At 33.5% G+C, this 18,807-nt stretch overlaps 1 protein-coding gene and 1 long non-coding RNA gene across 3 annotated transcripts; both read right to left on the reverse strand.

Annotated features, from left to right (window-relative positions):
* Positions 1–4,463: 4,463 nt before the first annotated feature.
* On the reverse strand, positions 4,464–5,843 carry LOC108849176 (probable galacturonosyltransferase-like 2). Its single transcript, XM_018622693.2, has one exon. The coding sequence runs from the start codon at positions 5,777–5,779 to the stop codon at positions 4,724–4,726; it is 1,056 nt and encodes a 351-aa protein (XP_018478195.1). The 5' UTR covers positions 5,780–5,843; the 3' UTR covers positions 4,464–4,723.
* Positions 5,844–16,185: 10,342 nt separating this feature from the next.
* LOC108848341 (uncharacterized) lies at positions 16,186–18,800 on the reverse strand. 2 transcript variants are annotated; one of them, XR_008945243.1, is made up of 5 exons: positions 18,532–18,799; positions 17,806–18,439; positions 16,855–17,711; positions 16,633–16,742; positions 16,186–16,556 (listed from the first exon to the last, which is right to left on the reverse strand). It is a non-coding gene; the product is annotated as an uncharacterized LOC108848341 (long non-coding RNA). The 2 variants fall into 2 exon arrangements; XR_001949049.2 differs by having other exon boundaries at positions 16,633–17,711; positions 18,532–18,800.
* Between the last annotated feature and the right edge of the window lie 7 nt (positions 18,801–18,807).

An 18,807-nucleotide genomic window follows, 5' to 3' on the forward strand; every position in this document is an offset into this window, starting at 1 on the left:
ACATTTCGAAATCATACAACGTAATTTGATGATTATAGAGTGATTATGCAAAACCAATCCTAAGATGTGGGAAGACAGTTGGAGTTTAGCATTTTTACATGGGAAGCGCTTTCACTTTATATTAATTGATTGAGAAAGTCACAAGTTCTCGTCGATATAGGAATCCCGAAAGATGAACTGAAGCCATTAGTATCTGACAACCAATGGGCAAATCTTAACCATTAGCTAGTTTTAACTTTTATCACACCTCTAGTCCGCGATAGTGAGGCTTCATGGGCTTATATCAAATGTCCAATGAGCCGTTATATGGCCATCTCGTATGCCGAAGCCTTCAATGAAGAATATGTTTGATTCTTTCCTAAATTCTTGTTAGTAGTCGTACAAGAAAACAAACAAAAAAAAATCGTCGGTGCGATATGACCAAAAAGGATGTGAAAAAGAATCATCTGCCAAATTTTATTACGACCGGATTAGTCTCGTCAGAGTTAGTTAGGCTGATCTTTGGCATATTGTCCACAAGCCTAATATGTCACTCATATCATATATATATGTATAATGAGAAAACTTGACTTTTGAGCGTTTTGGATGTATAAGATTTTTCTTCTCCGCAAATCTTATTAATATGCATTATTTAACTATACTTGAAATCCAAGACACATGATGCTAGCAATTTTTGTTTTTAACATCTGGATCGATTATTATCGATTAATTATGTTATTACAACGATAAGAATATTACAAAGACGATTCTACAGTCGACAATTCTACCACCCTGTAAGAATACACATCTGACTGCACCACTCTGAGCCGTCCTATGAGATCCATGTTCGATGACACGCTCTTCACCAAGTTGAAGATCTCATGTAACTTGTTTTTCCATAATCTGAATAATTTGGTATTTTTGGGTTTGAACTCTAGATCTCCGGGTGTAGAAGCAATTGAATCCTTAATCAAACCACTGGATCAAGGAGCAATATTAACAAAAAAATTGTCTATATACCTTTGGGATAGGGAAATAAAAATTGATAATAGAGTACGAAAACGAGGTGGAAACGAATTTTAAAGAAAGATGAAATTCGTTCTAATAATGTTCTGAGTATGTTGAAAACCTAATTTCTCCTTTTCAAATTTGTTTTTGTTTATCTATATTCTAAATGGGAACTGAGACAGCATATGTGACAACAAGGTTTTAACTTTTAAGTTTTTTAGTTCCCATCTTTGTAGCAAATATATATATAAGGGGGAAGGGGTGCTAATTAAATATTCAACTTTTGGGCATTCTGTGAAGTATATTTTTGATATATTGTGATTGTTAAATACTAACATATTCCGATAGATTAAGCATAATATTTTATACTATCTACAGCTCATGTACATGTTATATTAACTTTCTGAGTTGACCTGTGCAAAGAATCTAATTAACATGCCTGATCATTGGTATTAGGAGTATACCACATTATCATATAATAATCCGTGGAGATCCAGACGCAATCCTCATTGAGTTGACCCACGCGTAAATTCTTTACACTTGTTGTAAGATTACGTAAACATATATTTTGCATGTGCTTATTTAATCATTCAAGTGTTTTCTAATAGTATGAATTATAATTTCACATATATTATATATGAGAGATACATCACTAAGTATGCAGAAACATTTACGTATCACGTATATATACAATATATATATTTATAGATCACGTAAAAATCTTGTTATGTGTCTGTATAAGTCTATGTGAGTTATGTTGATGACCCTAAATGGACGATTCGCAGCTAATATTCTGTATACATAGTTATAGAAATATTAGAGCTCATAGACTAAGACCATACAGGTCGCCACTCGCCAATGTAGGTGTGCTTCCTTGTTTAATCACAATTCGTGTAGTAGTCGACAACGCGCTGACTTGTTGACTTTTATGTGTGAATGATCAACTACACGACAATCTCGCGAGACTTGGCCGGCGAATTTGTTTCATTTTTTTACACAAAATACTGGATAGTATATTGTGTACTTGATCAACATTAAGTACACAATGATCCAATCGAAATATTGTGGTATTATTGACTAGACAGCTCAGGTATGTTGAAATCGAACAAAAAAACTGCAACTATCATGACAATATATGGTCGTTATAATCAATCTGTTAAATCATATTCAATAATTGTACTAGATTATTTTATTTTGCATGACTTATACACGATAAGTTGAATATTAGCTATCAAACTATAATTTCATTCACATATATAAATATTGTAATTCATTTTAAGATGTCATTTAGGCTATCGAAGAGATGAAACATCTTAAAAAATGTCCGATTATTTAATTATCTTCACAAACACAATACAGAAAAAGTTAGGAAGAAAACATACACTTTTAGTTCGGCTTGATAATCAGACTCATCATTATGTTTGTATTTTACACACTCTACACAAAGGATGTTGATCCGAAAACAATGTTCAATGACGCTGTATTTGACTTACAGATTAGAAAATTAAATGTTAAAACTAGATTTTGGTCCGCCCTTTAAGGACGGATATATTTTTTGTTTTAAATTAAATTTTTGATATTTTTGTTTTTTTGAGTATATTTATATTTTTTGTAATCATATTTCTGTATAGATCTTAATCAAAATATATTTGTTAAATAATAGCAATTTAAAAATTGATCTAGTATATGCATAGTTAAAGTTGGGTTGCGGGTCGAATTCACTCCACTGACCCGCCAACCCGTGGATTTTCAATTTTTTTTGGTCAAAAAATCTGACCCGCACAACCTGCAAACAGATAATTTTGTACTCGAACCCGCTCCGTTTAAGTTTGTGGTTATCTGCGGGTAATATATATATATATATATATATATATATATATATAATATATATAATATATATATATTAAAAATCATTATTTAATTTAGTTATTATAAAAAATATTTTATAATAAATTTTTTATACATGATTTAAATTTTAAATTACTATTTCAAATTCCTGTATTTCTAAAAAAGATATTTACTTTTTTACTTTTTATTTTTAAATATTTTGCGGGTCGACGGGCAGTCGCGATCCAAAACTCGCCAACCTACACTCACTCCGCATAAAATATTCATAATCCGTACCCGTAAATTGATTTTTTAAATAGTTGGACCAAATTTATAATCCGTCCTTAAAAGAACAGATATATTTTTAGGCTTCGAATATTTTAAAAATAAATAACTTTAGTTGATTAAACTTACAAACAAAAATGAAGAAAGTAGTTGACGTGCGAATTATAGCGTAAAATGTATTAAAGAACATGCGGAAGACCTAACTCACACGTAGAGCCGGCCGTACTTTTTTCGAACATAAAAACGGTTTTGAAGATCACAACAGCATGGGTAGAAACAATTATATATACACACGCATAAGCAATTACATATAGTAATAATATTTATCTTAATTAGACTCATCTAATATCAATAGAACATACTTCAATTTTAATAGTATTGATAGTTATTAATTTTTATATATAAAATAAACTATAGTTATAATTTTGTTTAGTAATCAAATAGTAATTAAATAAAAATATTATATGTTTCTCATTAACGTTTCATGAGATGATTTTAGATATTATGATATAAAAATTATTATTACACACGTAATATTATACCAAACAAAGAATATTACACATTATAATTTGTCAATAGAATATACTTCAACTTTAATAATATTGATAGTTATAATCTACATTCGGTCAAAAAGAATTTTGGAATCATAAAGGAGGTTACAAAATATATTAGTAAGTGGTAGTTATATAAGACAGTTATATTTCTATGCAGTTACCACTTACCACTAAACTCACATATGTGTACGTACATATTCACTTTAGTTTATATACAAATACAGTTATATATTGTTTTCTGGTTTTTTTTTTAATTTGGACATAACTAATATTAATAGGTCATGCTGGAGAATTAATATAATAGATGTAGTAATAGGGGTTTTAGGTTTGTTTTGCTTGTCAATAAGAACCAATGCAATTTGTTAAGATCGGCTAAGCCAAGTATAGTAATATATATACGGTGATATGCCTGAATATTGAATTTTGGCCATTTTTTTCTTTATACCCTTTCCGTCCTATTTTAAGTGGTGTTTTAGGATTTTTATTTTGTCCCATTTTAAGTGATGTTCTCACTAATCTAGGTAGAATTTAATATGATTTGAATTTTATGACCAATTATAAAATACTGTACTTTTTATTATTGGTTAAAATAGTTTTATTTAATGTATTTTTATGTTACCAAGATAAACTACATAAAAATATGTGTTTTCTTAATCTATGTGCAATAACCTAAAACATCACATAAATTGGTACAGACGGAGTATTTTCCAAGATGCATAACATCTCGAGCTTAATACTAACTTTGATAATAATGGAGGATTATAAATTTAAATTTAGTAGTAAAAAAACAAGATGTATTGAAAGTTCATAAGCAGAAAAGCTATCATATTTATTATTTATTATTGCATCCTTATTGGGCTCGCCGTAGTACATTCGGTAGATATATTCACAGTTAACTACTATTACGGTATAGGCATCGAAAGTATTATGCTAGAAGCAGGCAGTAAGTTACCAGTTACCACCAAACTAATTACATATCCGTCCTATTATTGTATTCAAGTGTATGAGTATTCCTCTTCACATCCAGTCAAAATATGTATTTTTAGAAAAGAAAGAAGACTCTAATTAATCTAACTCTCGATGAGATGATCGAACCGTGGCTCTAACAAATCATAAGGAGCCCAAAGCGCATCGAGCGGACAAGGCCTACCACCGTCCAACCTTACCCAAGGCTTCCCTTTCCCACTCCAATGCAACAAACTCACTGGACCTGGATGCAAGTCCCGGCACAGTCCTCTGAAGTTGTCTCCTCCTAGACCGTGTTGGTTCCACCGGTGATCTACCGGAGCTATATTTCCGGCGAAGACAAGTAAAAACGGCGGTAAAGATCCCAACTCGTAGATTCTGATCCGTTTCTGCAACTCCATCCACTCAATGATCTTCCTCGTGTAATCTCCTTCTCTCCACTTCTTTAACTCGATGACCATCACTCCAGTGTTGAAGTAGCACGGTGAATGGCGACGGTTGAGAGAGAGTGTGATGGAGAGAGAAGGGTTTGACCAGAAAGTCGGCGTGAAGTACGTGGTGAAGTTCGCGTTGCAATACTCAGGAGCGGCTAAGACGACGTCGCCGGGGATGTGAGTGGTGAAGAGCTTGGAGATGTCGTCGACGAGTATGAGATCTGAGTCTAGGTACACGACACGTGAGAGGCACGTGGGGAGGATGTCGGCGAGGTAGTTTCTCGCGTAGTTTAGCGGAGAGTCGAGCGCTGATCTGATGGAGGTGGAGATGAGGCCAGAGATGGCGGCTACGTCGTAAGGGTAGATCTTAAATTTCAAGTATGGGAAAGAAGAAACGACGTAGTTTTGGAGTCGGTGGGTTTGTTTTGAAGTGACGAAGTGGAAAACAATGTTTTGGGGACAAGAAGAGTGCTGGAGGACGGAGAGGATCACGGCCATCGAGCCACGGAGGTAAGCCGTGTCTAAGGTCATTGCCACGTGAACGGCTTTGTCTGAACATACGAAACCGTCGTCGGTTTGGATGGTGGGGCAGTCCGGTGAGTTGAAGAACTCTGGAGCCTCTTTGAATCTCTCTCCGGCAACGAAGGAGGCGGCGAAGATGGTGAGTATGATGATGTATACAATATAGCTAGCGTGCATTTTTGCGTTAGAGAAGATGTTATGCATATGCTTGTATTTATTGCATTTGAGATAGAAAAGAGACAAAGACAGGAGAGAAGTTTCTATAGGAAGAAAAAGTGAACGAGTTTCAAATCAAAAGGGGTAATGAGAAAGTCAATGTTATTGAATGAAATTTTGTCGGCGAGGCATTATTCATTTATTTTAGGTAATCATTTTTTTCTTTTCTACAAAAAATAACATTATTAAATGTTGTTATGTTTCCTCGATATTTCAGATTTGGCGTGTTGTCTCCCGCCAAGGAATAAAAAGTAAATTATAAGAGTTCAGGTTTTAAGTAGTTAAAATCTGGTAAGTGGTAAACTCTCTACCTATATTTTGGACCGATTCGATCTTTATTTAGCACAATTCATAAACATTACTATTTCATATTTAACATTCTCTTCCACGGACACGTCTGAATGTATAAACCATAGAACACATACAAAAGTGATCTACATTTAAAAGAATGAGATCGACATACATATGCATGCCATGTGATCTTTTGTAATTTTTAAAAAATTAAGATCAAAAGATCGATATATGCATATGTCATATGTGTTCCTTTGTGTGAAGTTTGATGACTATGTTTGGACGTGACACATTTTGAGTGGTCGTGCAAGCACTATCACATTTAATAGGAGAAGCCATACGTGTTAAGTGTTAATAAATTTAGCACTCTTATTATATTAACTTTGTCTATCGAATCACCCCTTTTCTCTCCCGTGAATTATTCAAATTGTTACCTTTATAAACTTTAGAAAACATTACTTTTTTTTTCTTTCTTTCAAATAGAACATTTTCTGTATTTAGCAGAAAATATAAGAACATTTTCTCTGAGATATAAAATGGACATAGAGGGTCCATAATACATGTAAAGCATACACGTTGGAAATTTGCTTTACATGTATTATGGTAAAGAATACTAATGTAATCTAATGAGCTAGGGTAAAGAATACTAATGTTATATATTTGGAGATCTGACGAAGAGTATCGTTCGTAAGACAATAATGGAGTTAGCTATGATGGTGGTGAACTTTTTAGCTACTTTACACTTTTGATAACAGAAACTTCTTAGTTACAAAGAGAAAGCTAATTTATTTGCTTTTTGTCTGAAAATTCGGAGGTTAAAGCGATCAACTGATTTTCCGGTCCGTCCGTTCATCCCGGAATTAACTGACGATAGAACACACATGCGACGGGGTTGCCACGTAAAAATGCACTGTTTGTCCATTTGAATGCCACCTGACCTACCCACCCAACAACGAAAATGATTTTTTTTTTTTTTTTTTGCAAACAATGAGAATTGCTTGTTATAGTGTTTTAAAACGAAAGTACATAGAATAGCAAATTCACTAATTATTTAGAATTTTTTTGGTTTTGTTTGTATTATTAATACATATGGCTATGCGGAAAATATTCGGCTGTTGATTTTATGAGCTTCTTATTGAGTTCTTTTATATAGATCGTATATAATTGAGTAATAATTATATTTTGTCATTAAACGCACTTTGGATTTTTAATTGTTTCTCCCTAATGTGTAGACGTTAAATGGGAAAGTAACTGACCCATTTGAAATCTTGTGTTGCGACTTACCACTGCTAGTGCCTAGTTGATTTGCAACTAACAAAACCGAGCCGTATTTTCGGTTAATTACGAAGGTGATTTAAATTCATAACCGTCATTAGTTAATGATCCCAGTTGACGATGTGGCATGCATGTGCGCATTTCACGTGTAGTTTGATTATGAATCGTGCTGTTTTGAAAGTTTGACACCAAGTCCGGTGATGAATCCGTATATCTAAGCTTCTAATTACTCCTAATATTTTTTATTCTTTCCTTTTTTCATACATCTTGATAACTGATTTTTTTCATACATCTTGATAACTGATGTGTTAGAAGCTTTCTATATATCACTGCAGTCAACTAACCAGGAGTAAATTAGTCACTATAAGAAGACCAGATCTGAGAACACGAAGACAAAACTAATAAAACGGCAGGTGATGCTTTGGTTTTTATTAGGTCTTCCATCGATCTTATCACTGGTATTGCACAAAGTTCATCAGTGTGAGCATGCTAGGATTCCCCCAGGACTTCAGCTTACCAATCGCTGAATCCATATGGAAGATCAGACACATACTGCATTTAAAATGAAACATTAAACTTTAATCCGTAGAAGTTTTATTGGTCTCTTATACAGCTTGACCTCCTTGATTTCTTTTTTTTTGGTAAAAAAGCCTCCTTTGATTTCTTGCATAAATAGGAATCACCCAGAAATAACCAACGAATGGATTCTCAAAAATACAGAAGAACGTACGTTTCCAGTTAATGTCAATTGCAATAAATAGGCAAAGTTATATTTCTGCTATCAGTTCCCTTAGTGGGATTCACTAGGCTCATGCGAAATCTTTCCGGACTATACCACAAAGGGGAAGCAAAAAACATGTATGAATTTGCGAATTCCATCCTTTTTTTCTTTAATCCATCCTAGAGATTCAAATTTAGATCTTCCAAACACTGCCAAAAGTATGCGTGAAAACCATAACTAACAACGAAGCTATTTAACTAATCATTTAATAGTTTACCTATTTTTTTTGTAGAATTTGTACCTTATCTTTTACTAGTTTACCCAATCTGTACCTTTTTCATCTAGTATGATGTACACGATAACTGATATGAACCAAAAAATAATGTGTAAAGTGTAAACTGAAGACAGATACACAACAATGTTTAGGTTTTGTTACTTTGGCTACTGTTGATTTTAGATATGGTGACAGGAACGAATTTTCGATAATTTTAATGCTACACACAGACAGGCATTCAGAGCGTAAAACAGCAAGTAGCAACATTTTATTTCGCAGCTATGCACCTTGAATTTGCCATTTAGGTAAGGAGATATAAACTAGAATGTTGGCTCAAAACAAGTTCTCTCTCTTTTTTTTTTTTTTGATCAAAAACAAGTTCTCTCTTTCAGCCTTTTAGGGACAATAATATTTTTTTTTGGACAACAATAATATATATTTTAATATACTATTTTTACATTGAATTTGTGAGAGCTCCTGGACAGCTGGACTTTTATTTTTAATATTCGTTTGGTATGGCTACGAAATCGCAGGGTTTACTAACTTTAACGGAGATAGTTTATAGTTAACCACTGCATTAAGCGGTACCAGTACCTCAAACTAGCTATAGGCAGGGCCGGCCCAGAGGGGAAGCCACCCAAGCCATCGATTGGGGCATCCGATTTAAAAAGGCATATTTCAAATTTATTTTCTTATTAATGTTTTTTTTTGTCAGCTTTCTTATTAATGTTTATAAATAAAAAAAATTGATATGCTTTTTACTTAATATAATACTAACATTTTTAGTTATAATAATTTGAAATCATAATTTTTAAACTTGAAAACTTCAAAATGATAAGTTCAAGGAAAAAAAAGAAAAACTTCAAAATGATATGCATTAAAAAATAATTGATGATAATATGTTTAGAAGACTAAAATTTTTATGAGAATCAATATCAAAAAATTACAAAGCCTAGTAAAGTACTTTTTGTTGAAAAATGGAAGATTGTTATCAAACACATAAATTGCTTAATGTGTATGCTAACTATTCTAATATCGATTATAATAGCTAAAACATTTATTTATTTGTGGTTTACTATGTTACACATGAGATTAAATAGATTAATTAAAACTGATATGATTAAAGATTTATTAAATTAGTAAGTGGTTTTTTCAAGAAGAATGCAATTATATTTTTAGTTTGTTTACTGTTTCTCTATATAAATTTGATGTGATTTGATTGTTTTATGAAAACTTTAGTTATATTTATATTAGTGTTTGTAATTTTGGATAAAAATGAAGGGCATAATTTAAAAGTTGGATTAGGACAATATAAAATGTTAGACCGGCACTGGCTATAGGGAACACACCATGGCCATTCAACTCGAGAGAAGATTTACACCAATAGTGTTTCTTACGTCATGAACGAAACCACTTGCATGTATTTAGCCAATTCGTTATCCAAGAATGCCTTCAAAACCGTTGAGTTCAATAGCTTAGTCAATGTAAGCGGTTTACAGATGTTGCTCGCTATTACTAGATTTAACGCGATCTCATGTTAGTTTTTGGTGCTCGTTTTATAGGACTTTATTACAGGCTGTTCACAACATATATATGGGCTTAGCTGTTAGAAGCCCAATTACTACATCACTTTGGTCACTCAGTTATCCATCATTGTACATCTGGTCAAAAGAAAATTGGCATATGAGAGTGAGAAGAAGAGGAATTGACAATAGACCTATTCAGGGGCATTCTGAATAACATCAAGGATTCGAACATCGCTAGTGGACGATTTTTCTGTATTATTATTGATAGAACCAAAATCGAGAACCGTTCTTTTTGGTTTATAGACACGGCCCATGGTGGTGATCATGTCGACCAGCTTGATCCAATCGAGATTTTTCTATCAGATCGTGACACTACTTTGGAGCTAGATAAGCTGAGTGAGATAAGCGACACTACTATGAAGCTGGATGAGCTAAGTGACACTAACTTAGAGCTGAATGAGTTAAGTGACACTGAAAAAGGAGCTGGTTTAGCTGCTGGGCGAAATGAGCTTTTTTCGGCCCACCGAAAAATTCATAACAAATTCGATCTAGGTCCGTTTTACACCAAATTTGACCAGGCCTTTCCTGATAGTCTCCTGCCCATTTACATCAAGAAATATCAACAAAAGGAGTCAAAGTCGTGCCTTGGAAAGAGGCATTCAAACTCTAGTCAAAAGTCATAGTCCACATTTCGGTTTTCCATAAAAAGTCTTAATCTTTGTTTGTGTTTTATATGCTTCTAGTTTTCCACAACTATTTATGTTTTTCTTTGACTCATTTTACTATAAATATGTAATCCATTTCATGAATAAAAATCAGATCATTTTTGGTTTTAAGTTTTGTTTCTATTCTCTGAGTGTGAGAAAGAGTTCTTAGCTAGTTCATCGGTGTGAACCGGCTTATTGATTTGGTGGTCAGCCAATCATCTTTGTATGTTGTTTGGTGGTTAGCCAACACATTCATTCGTTCTTTGGTGGTTAGCCTTAGATCGTTGGTATATCAAGAGTCATTCCATACCTCTTGACGATCCTATCAATCCATCCTAGTTCCAGAAGTGCCTTCGCCTTCTCGATTCATATTCAACATCCGGCCAAAGCCATCCTCCCGATTTTGGGTTTATCAATTATGTCTAGATGAGTACCAGGATTATGTGTTGCACATTTTATCCGTATTTTTATTAGGGATGGCAAAAAAAAACGAACCGAACCGAGTCAAACTGAACCAACCGAACCAAATCAAAACCTAACCAAACTAGTTATGGTTTATTGCAGTTCGAGAAATTTTAGATACAAATTAACCAAATGGAACCGAACCGAAACCAAATCCATAAAATAAACGAAGTGCCACTCCTACTGTCTATAATATTTATATTATGTTCAAAGATAATAATTTAAAATAAGTAGATTTTTCATTTTAATATTTGATTTTACGTTTAAACACAAAGAAATTATTGATTTAGTTCTATATTGGATTTAGTTCACATAATTTATTTTTTATTGTTACCAACATGGTGATTTCATGACGATGCATTGATGTTTCAAAACATAATTTTTCTTAGAAGAACTAAATTAAGACAATCCGATTAACCTGAACTGAAATACAAACCGAACTGAATACAAACCGAACTAAAACCGATTCAAACCGAACTAATTATGGTTTACTTCAACTGGAAAAAAAATTAAAATCGAATTAACCAAACCGAATCAAACCTGAACCGATAAAATAACCAAATTGCCCACCTCTAATTTTTATGTTGTATTTTGCTGATTGCGTAAATGTTATTTTTGAAATTTTGTCACTCTAGTATGAAATGTAGGGGAATCTAAATATACTATCCATGCATGTTTTTTGGTAAAAATGTTAATATTACCATTTTCAAACTTGAGACAAGTAAAGAGAGGCTAGAAGCCGAAGAAATAAAATACAACTCAAAAACTAAACATAAACCTAAACTAATCTATATTGGGATTATCATTATAAATAGAAACCACCATTAACCAGAAAACTCGGCAAAAATGGTCAAAGTCGCTTGTCACAAAAAGAAAACCACATTGAAAATGAGAGACATGATCCGATAGAAATTGGCATAATCTTTTTTTTCTTTGTCGGAAGAAATTGACATAATCAATGCTATGCTTTTTATGATTTGGTTCAACCAAGAACAGCTCACGGAGGATCGTCCAAGCTGCAGCCAACACGAACCGACATCAACACCGGAGGCCGAGACCATGCAAAACTAACCGAGCATTATTTGGAAAAAGAGCCTCGAAGGATTGCCACACGTCATTCTACACCAAGAGACAGAGAAAGCCAATTGGAGAAGTGGACACGAGGCAGCCCTAGATCAGTGCCTTTGAAAGTTAGTCGGCTCAGCACGCGACGTCACCGAGAAGGAGAGTCATGGTTGACAAAACCTACAACTAATCGACTCTTCCGCATCCACAGCGGTGAACTCATATCATAATTTCCTATCTTAGAACCAAAGCATCCTATGAGGCCTTTTGATAGCTTGTCTTGACTGACAGACCTTAAGACACGCGTCACCGAGGTCAAAATAAAATCAAACAAAAAGCACTAAACCTTCACTTTCAGAAGAGACCTGACATCGGTACAGACTATGTGAACTATTTCATCCACAACGAGAAGGAGAAGCAGATGAGGCAAGAAAAAGGAACATATTCAGTACAAAGAACCGTTAGATCTAAACTGCGGTAGCAACGTGACTTATAGCATCTACTCCAAATTTTAATTTAAAATAGTGCAACTCCAAAATGGAGTGATGTTTTACTCTAATATATTACTTCATTTCTTACTTCAAAAATAATTAATAATTGTTAATAATATCTTATACTTATAAAAATTTACTAATTGACCTCAACTATTTTATGTTTGCAAAAATACTTTAAAATATAATTTATTTAAATTAAATATTTATTATTAGAAGGTACAAAAAATCATAAAAATAGAATAAAATATAATTTATAAGTTGGTTCAATAATCAGCATTAGAATATTTTCCCACAAATGATCAATTAATGCATTTCATAATGAAAAAAATGAGTTTTTTTATCTTTGATATTCCTAAATCGAATAACTTTTTTTTTGAAATCGGATTAAATCACTTATTTTATGTTATTTTTATTTTATATTATTTTTGTTATTTACTTGTGTTATGCATTTTATGTCAAATTATTAAATAATGAAATTAACTTATTTTTCATGTTCTTGTATCATTTAAAAATGTTATTTAAGTAAAAAATAAGAACAATAAAAATTTAAAAAACCATTTTATAAATAAAAAAAGTTCAACTCCAAAATAGAGTAATGGGTAAGATTGCTCTATAAATGGAGTAACCCTAGCCATTACTCCATTTTGGAGTTGAAAATGGAGTAGGGTTGGAAAGAATTTTACTCCAAAATAATGCTTGGAGTAGAAAATGGAGTAGGGTTGGAGATGCCCTTAGAACAACGGAAAATGGTACATATGAGGAAATAATTCGTGAAGAAGTAAAAATGAATAGGAGCAAAAAAAAAGGGATAATGGGAGCGGTCGAAGACAGATGATATATATTAAACATTTCTAACTTTGTTTTTTATTTAGATTTTAATTTGCAGTAACATCTACTTTAACTATATTTCATTTCCAATTCAAAAATAGAGTAAATAGAATAATCTACATATTTTTGTTTATCATTCAATTTTTCATTTAAAAATAAAATATAATGGAGATAAACTTTTTTGTAGTAAAAATAATGTAGTATAAATTGAAGTCGAGACTCAAGAAGTTCTAAAGACAACTCCAATCGACCAATATAACATCAAATTTGGTGTGTTTTCTCTCCAAGAAGACGCCATAAAAAAAAACTGATTTTCGTTGTCTTCTTTCCAGTTTCTTTCTAGTTTCATTTAAAGCTCTACTGCTCGAAGGAACGCAGAGAACTATAAAAATACCATGGTGGTAGAAAAAATCATCAGGAATACTGTACAGTACCACAAAAATGTGATTCCCGCAGTCACGTGCATCGTAGGGCTCGATATTATTATGGGCCCATGGCTTCGGCTCGAGCAAAGCCTATGGGTTATAGGTTTTGTGTCGCACGTGCGAAGCAAAACAGGGCCCACAAACTCTGAGTATATTACATACGTGATTCCAATGTTGACCTGACTGGAGCGGGAGGTGCTGTGTTGGGGACCACTAGATCTGAACCGTTTAAACTTAACATCGTCATGAGACATAAACCACATTTAACGGAGAGATACCCATAAGGCATCTTTTCTTTTCTTCTGCAGCTTGACACATGCTCTCGACCGTGCACTCACGTATACATCCGTTGGATTTGACCTCACAGATTCTAATCTTACGGTGAAAAACCAAAGTCAAGATTTATCGCTTTTCCACCGAACATCAACTTTTCTTTTGGGGGTAAAAGGAACCGAACATAAACTTGTTAAAGCTTTTAAACAGTAAGTTAAGTGAGGTCATAGATTCACCTCCTCTTTTTCACCATTTTTCCTTAACAAGCCAAAAGTAGTTGCAACAAAATAAAATTTAAAAATTATCGTAGCCTAATAGGCTAATAACGTAACGATATCAAATGTGTACGCACCTGTTTTTATCAATTAACTAGTGGCATTCCGGCGCTACGCGCCGGGTTCTTATGTTCAAAAATATGAATGTTGAGAAAATGATATTTTTTATATCTATTTTATATTAGTTAGCGACCATAGTGTATTCCTTTTTTATAGCTGTTTAGTTCAAAGTAGAATAGAATAAGTGACTATCACTAATTGATTCAATAAGCATAGAATAAAAAGTTGATAATCACAAAAAACTAATTTAGTGTGAATTCAAACATAAAATAAAGTTGATGTTTTATTTAGAGAACATACTTAAATTGTTAAGTACCATGTAGACAGTATATAGAAAGAACAATATTTGAAATTTTCTTTTAGAGACTAATCTGAATTTAAACGCGTGTAATAAAGTTTTGTTCATATATGCTTTTTATTTGATTTTTGGTAAGAAACCAACTCTGGCAATGACACATATTAGAAAATGAGGAAAACCATTTATATATTTTATTTGAAAATTAAAACGAAAAATCCAAAACAGTATGTAAATGAAACTGAAAATTGGAATATAAAGAATCCCCTTAAAAATCATAATATGCTGAATCATATATTACTTTCCCTACATATGGGATAGCTTATGTTTGTATGAAACCATTGATCAATGCATCAAAAAAGAAAAGTATAGCCGCAAATATGAGAGCATAGATAAATACAGTGCATGTATGCAAATATAAGTACATGGCATTGAGATAAAAATCTTCCACAGCTAATTAGAGATGATAAAGTGTTTAATTGGTGTTTTTTTTTTCTCGAAATACTCTTGATATAGTGAGTTTGAACATTACCAACAAAGAAACATCTTATCAATAAGTAGATGTATCATGTAAATATGTAAGTGGATTGTCGTTCACTTGATGAAAGGTGGAAAACGATATTAAAAATTCACTTCTATCTTTTTTCTGTTTATTCTTCAGTTTTATGTATTTTTTGGCTTCTATCATATTTAATTAAATTATTTTTATTAACTAAACTTTTCACTAAATTAAAATTATACTACATCTTTTAACTTAATTTTACACCATAGATGAAAGTTACTTACTTTCTACAAATCAGTTTTAATTTAACTTTTTGGCATTATCAATTTAATTTAACTTAATAGTACAAAAAGTTATGTTGTTAATTTGACTACTAAATCTCTTAATTAGTCTTTCTTATTGCTTAAGAAACTTTGAATTGAATCCCTTTTATATATTAGAGATTATTTTTATTAATTTTCTTTTTAACATATATGATTTTGAACTTTCAGTGTTTAATTTTTGTTTATTTTGTTAATTAAACTTTCTCTTTTTGAAAGAGATATTTTTATATTCTGAAAACTATTTTAAATTAATAATAGAGTGAAACTAAATAACCGAGTACACCGTCGTTTACGTTCTTTCCTTTTTTTCAGAAAACCTCTTTTTAACATCGTTGTGTTTCTAAAACTTTAAGTTAGTTGGTCTTTAAATATAATGCATGCATTATATAAAATAAAAGGTTGATTAGTGAAATTTATGTAATTTATCATAAATATAAAATGTCTTCATAACATTCAATTGAGGTTACTGGTTGTGAATCCTGAATTGTTAGTGGACACATAAGTAAATTCTTTTTCTAAACAAACCGAAAGAACCTTAAGAATATATTTACCTTATGCAGACAAAGGCCAAAAATAGAAGAAACTCAGAAATATAAACTGTGAACAAAACGACAAATACTATTTGCTCAAAGTAGTTCATGATCAGAAACACATTACAAATTAAAAATCAGACACAAACCAACCAGATAACCATTTTTCTGCAAACCACCATTTAAAACTTGTTACATCATATTAAACCAGACCATGACTCCGCAACTTAAGAAACACAAAGACCTGACTCTTCTTCACAAATAAGATCTTTGTCGCAGAAAAAGTTTACTCACAGCTGCTTACACTTCAGTGTTCAGTGGCCTCTTACTTTGTTGACCTTCCGCAAGTTGACTACTTCCAGACTATTGGTCTAGACTGAAGAAATAGAACATAAGTTCTAGACTGAGTGATTGTTAAAACCTTCTGCCCAGCTGATGACTGCAAGAAAACGAAGGGACCTGTATCAGTTTCCGAGGTTTGAGTTTTATGAAAAACCGTTATAACCACAGAGTACCTTTTTCTTCTCTTCTTTCCTTTCCAATCCTCTTCGTCATTGTCCTTTTCCTCCACCTCATCATCCTCCCCTCCCTGTTTCATCATCATCATCGTCCAACTCAAGGTTATCTGCATCAACAACTTCACCAGTGAACCATGACAACATTCTAGATGATTTTCTCTTTACTGGTTGATCTACATAATAAACAGAATAAACAGTCGACAGATTTAGATCCTAGACCTGAACAAAAAAGTAAAGAGAACTGTTGATCAAACAAAGAAAAAAAAGCAAAGAGAACTGAAGATGAAAAAGAAGGTACAGACGACCATGTGTCATAGTCGTGCCATGGCCAATATGGTTCTTATAATCGGCAGTTTCTGTAAGTAGTGGCTTTGCTTAATTTATACACATAACATAAGGGTCTGAAAGTATCACATCTAAATAAATAACAGATGTCTGATAATTACAGCGAAACCAATAAAGAGACGTGCCAACAAACAAAACTCAATTGATGTGGATCAACATCTTGGAATGATTATTTAATTGCCAATATATTCAGTTTTGAATATAAAAATATTCAACTGAGGAAATGTTCAAAAGACTGTTAAAAGTGTTGGAGTAAGACCCATTAGTGTTGGAGTTCTTGGTCTAGCGCTTCACCATGCATCCATAAGCTTGAGCCTGCGTCTGACGATTCTTGATGACCCATAAGGAGATTGATCTCAGTGGTACAGTAACATCCATAGGTAGAAGCACTTCTTCTAACTCAGACCAGTCCAGTTCTTCAGATTCTCCATCTTCATACTCGAGCATGTACCACCCAGTACTTTTGTCGAACTTCGTCACCGGACCTGAATAGTACTAACCCAAGAAAAACTTGCGAACTTCTCTACCTTCAAGCCATTCGCAGGATCCTATAGTGGTGACACTCGATGGTTTTGATTCGTCTTTGGCAATCATGGAATCTTTTTGAGGCTTATCAGGGACTCCGTTGATAACAACCGCAGGCTCTCCCGGTACCTCATAGATCCCTGGAGGAAGAGGCGGTGGTGCTTCTTGCTTATTGCTCACAGTGTTGTCCATCTTTCAGTTATCTTCTGCAAGAACGTATACAAAACACTCAAAGAGTTAACAGCAGGAGTGAAGAGTCTGAGAGTTATCTTATACAATAATGTTTGGGGATGGACATACCTATCGTCAGGATCATTGTCTTCCTCAGGAACTTTAGGTTGAATGAAGAATTTGCAGAAACTCAATTTTAATAGCAAAAAGGAGTCAAATACCTGGGAGTTGCTTTACAGTATTTGCTAGCTCAAGCAATTGGTTGTATGGTCGAAACGGAAAAACTCAGTTGGTATGTTCTTAACATATGCTGTCAGCTTCTCCAGCTCGGTCCCTTCATTGAAACGTACGGAGAAGGGCGTATCAGATAACCGGAATTTGGGGTTGCTTCACACCACATCGAATCCGCTTGAAGTGTAGACGGATCCCTCGGTGGGATGTTCCCTGAACTTGTGTTCAGAGATGCGTAAATGAAAAAAAAAAAACTTAAAACAACAGTGATTACATTCTCATCGATGAATGTCAACACTCAGCAGCAATTTTTTTTTGTTGATATTTCTGGCCTCTCAAGACCTCAACAGCCAAACCTCCGCAGTGTGGGAGCATCGGCTCTGAGATCGGTAAGGAGCATGTAGGAAGGCGCCATTCAACCTGTTTGCTATTGACAAAAAGTTTGGAAATTGAAAGATTCTGGAAGTCGTTTGAGCTGTGCTCATCCTCGCATACAGGAACCGCTATTTATAGATGGAGGCTGAGGCGTTAACTGTGGAAACCAAAGCGATTACTTGAATGATGTGTTTGGGATTAAGGATGGGAATTTCGTAGTTATGTGAAGATAGTAGTAAAGGTTCTTACGTTACAGAGAGCGAATCGACGGGGAAGAACCAAAAAGTTAACGACGGAGAAGGGGCTGAAGAAGACGTACCCAAACCTTAATTCCCAAATATTTCTGAAGGGTTTCATTCCGTCTAAAGATCTTAATAATGCGGGCCCAAAGGTTTTACGGAACGGAAGCCCACATCAGACCGAAAGAACAATGGTTGGAAGAATTTCGCAGAAGAGATTAAATGATGCCACGTGTCGTTGTTTGCCCCATCTCCCCATCTGACGTGGACGCAGGAGAGGCCATAT

The sequence above is a fragment of the Raphanus sativus genome, chromosome 4 (genome assembly GCF_000801105.2).
Source record: "Raphanus sativus cultivar WK10039 chromosome 4, ASM80110v3, whole genome shotgun sequence".
Classification (NCBI taxonomy): Eukaryota; Viridiplantae; Streptophyta; class Magnoliopsida; order Brassicales; family Brassicaceae; genus Raphanus; species Raphanus sativus.

Coding starts and splice junctions, on each gene's coding strand:
- LOC108849176 (XM_018622693.2), bottom strand. CDS start 5,779: ATGCATAACATCTTCTCTAACGCAAAAATGCACGCTAGCTATATTGTA.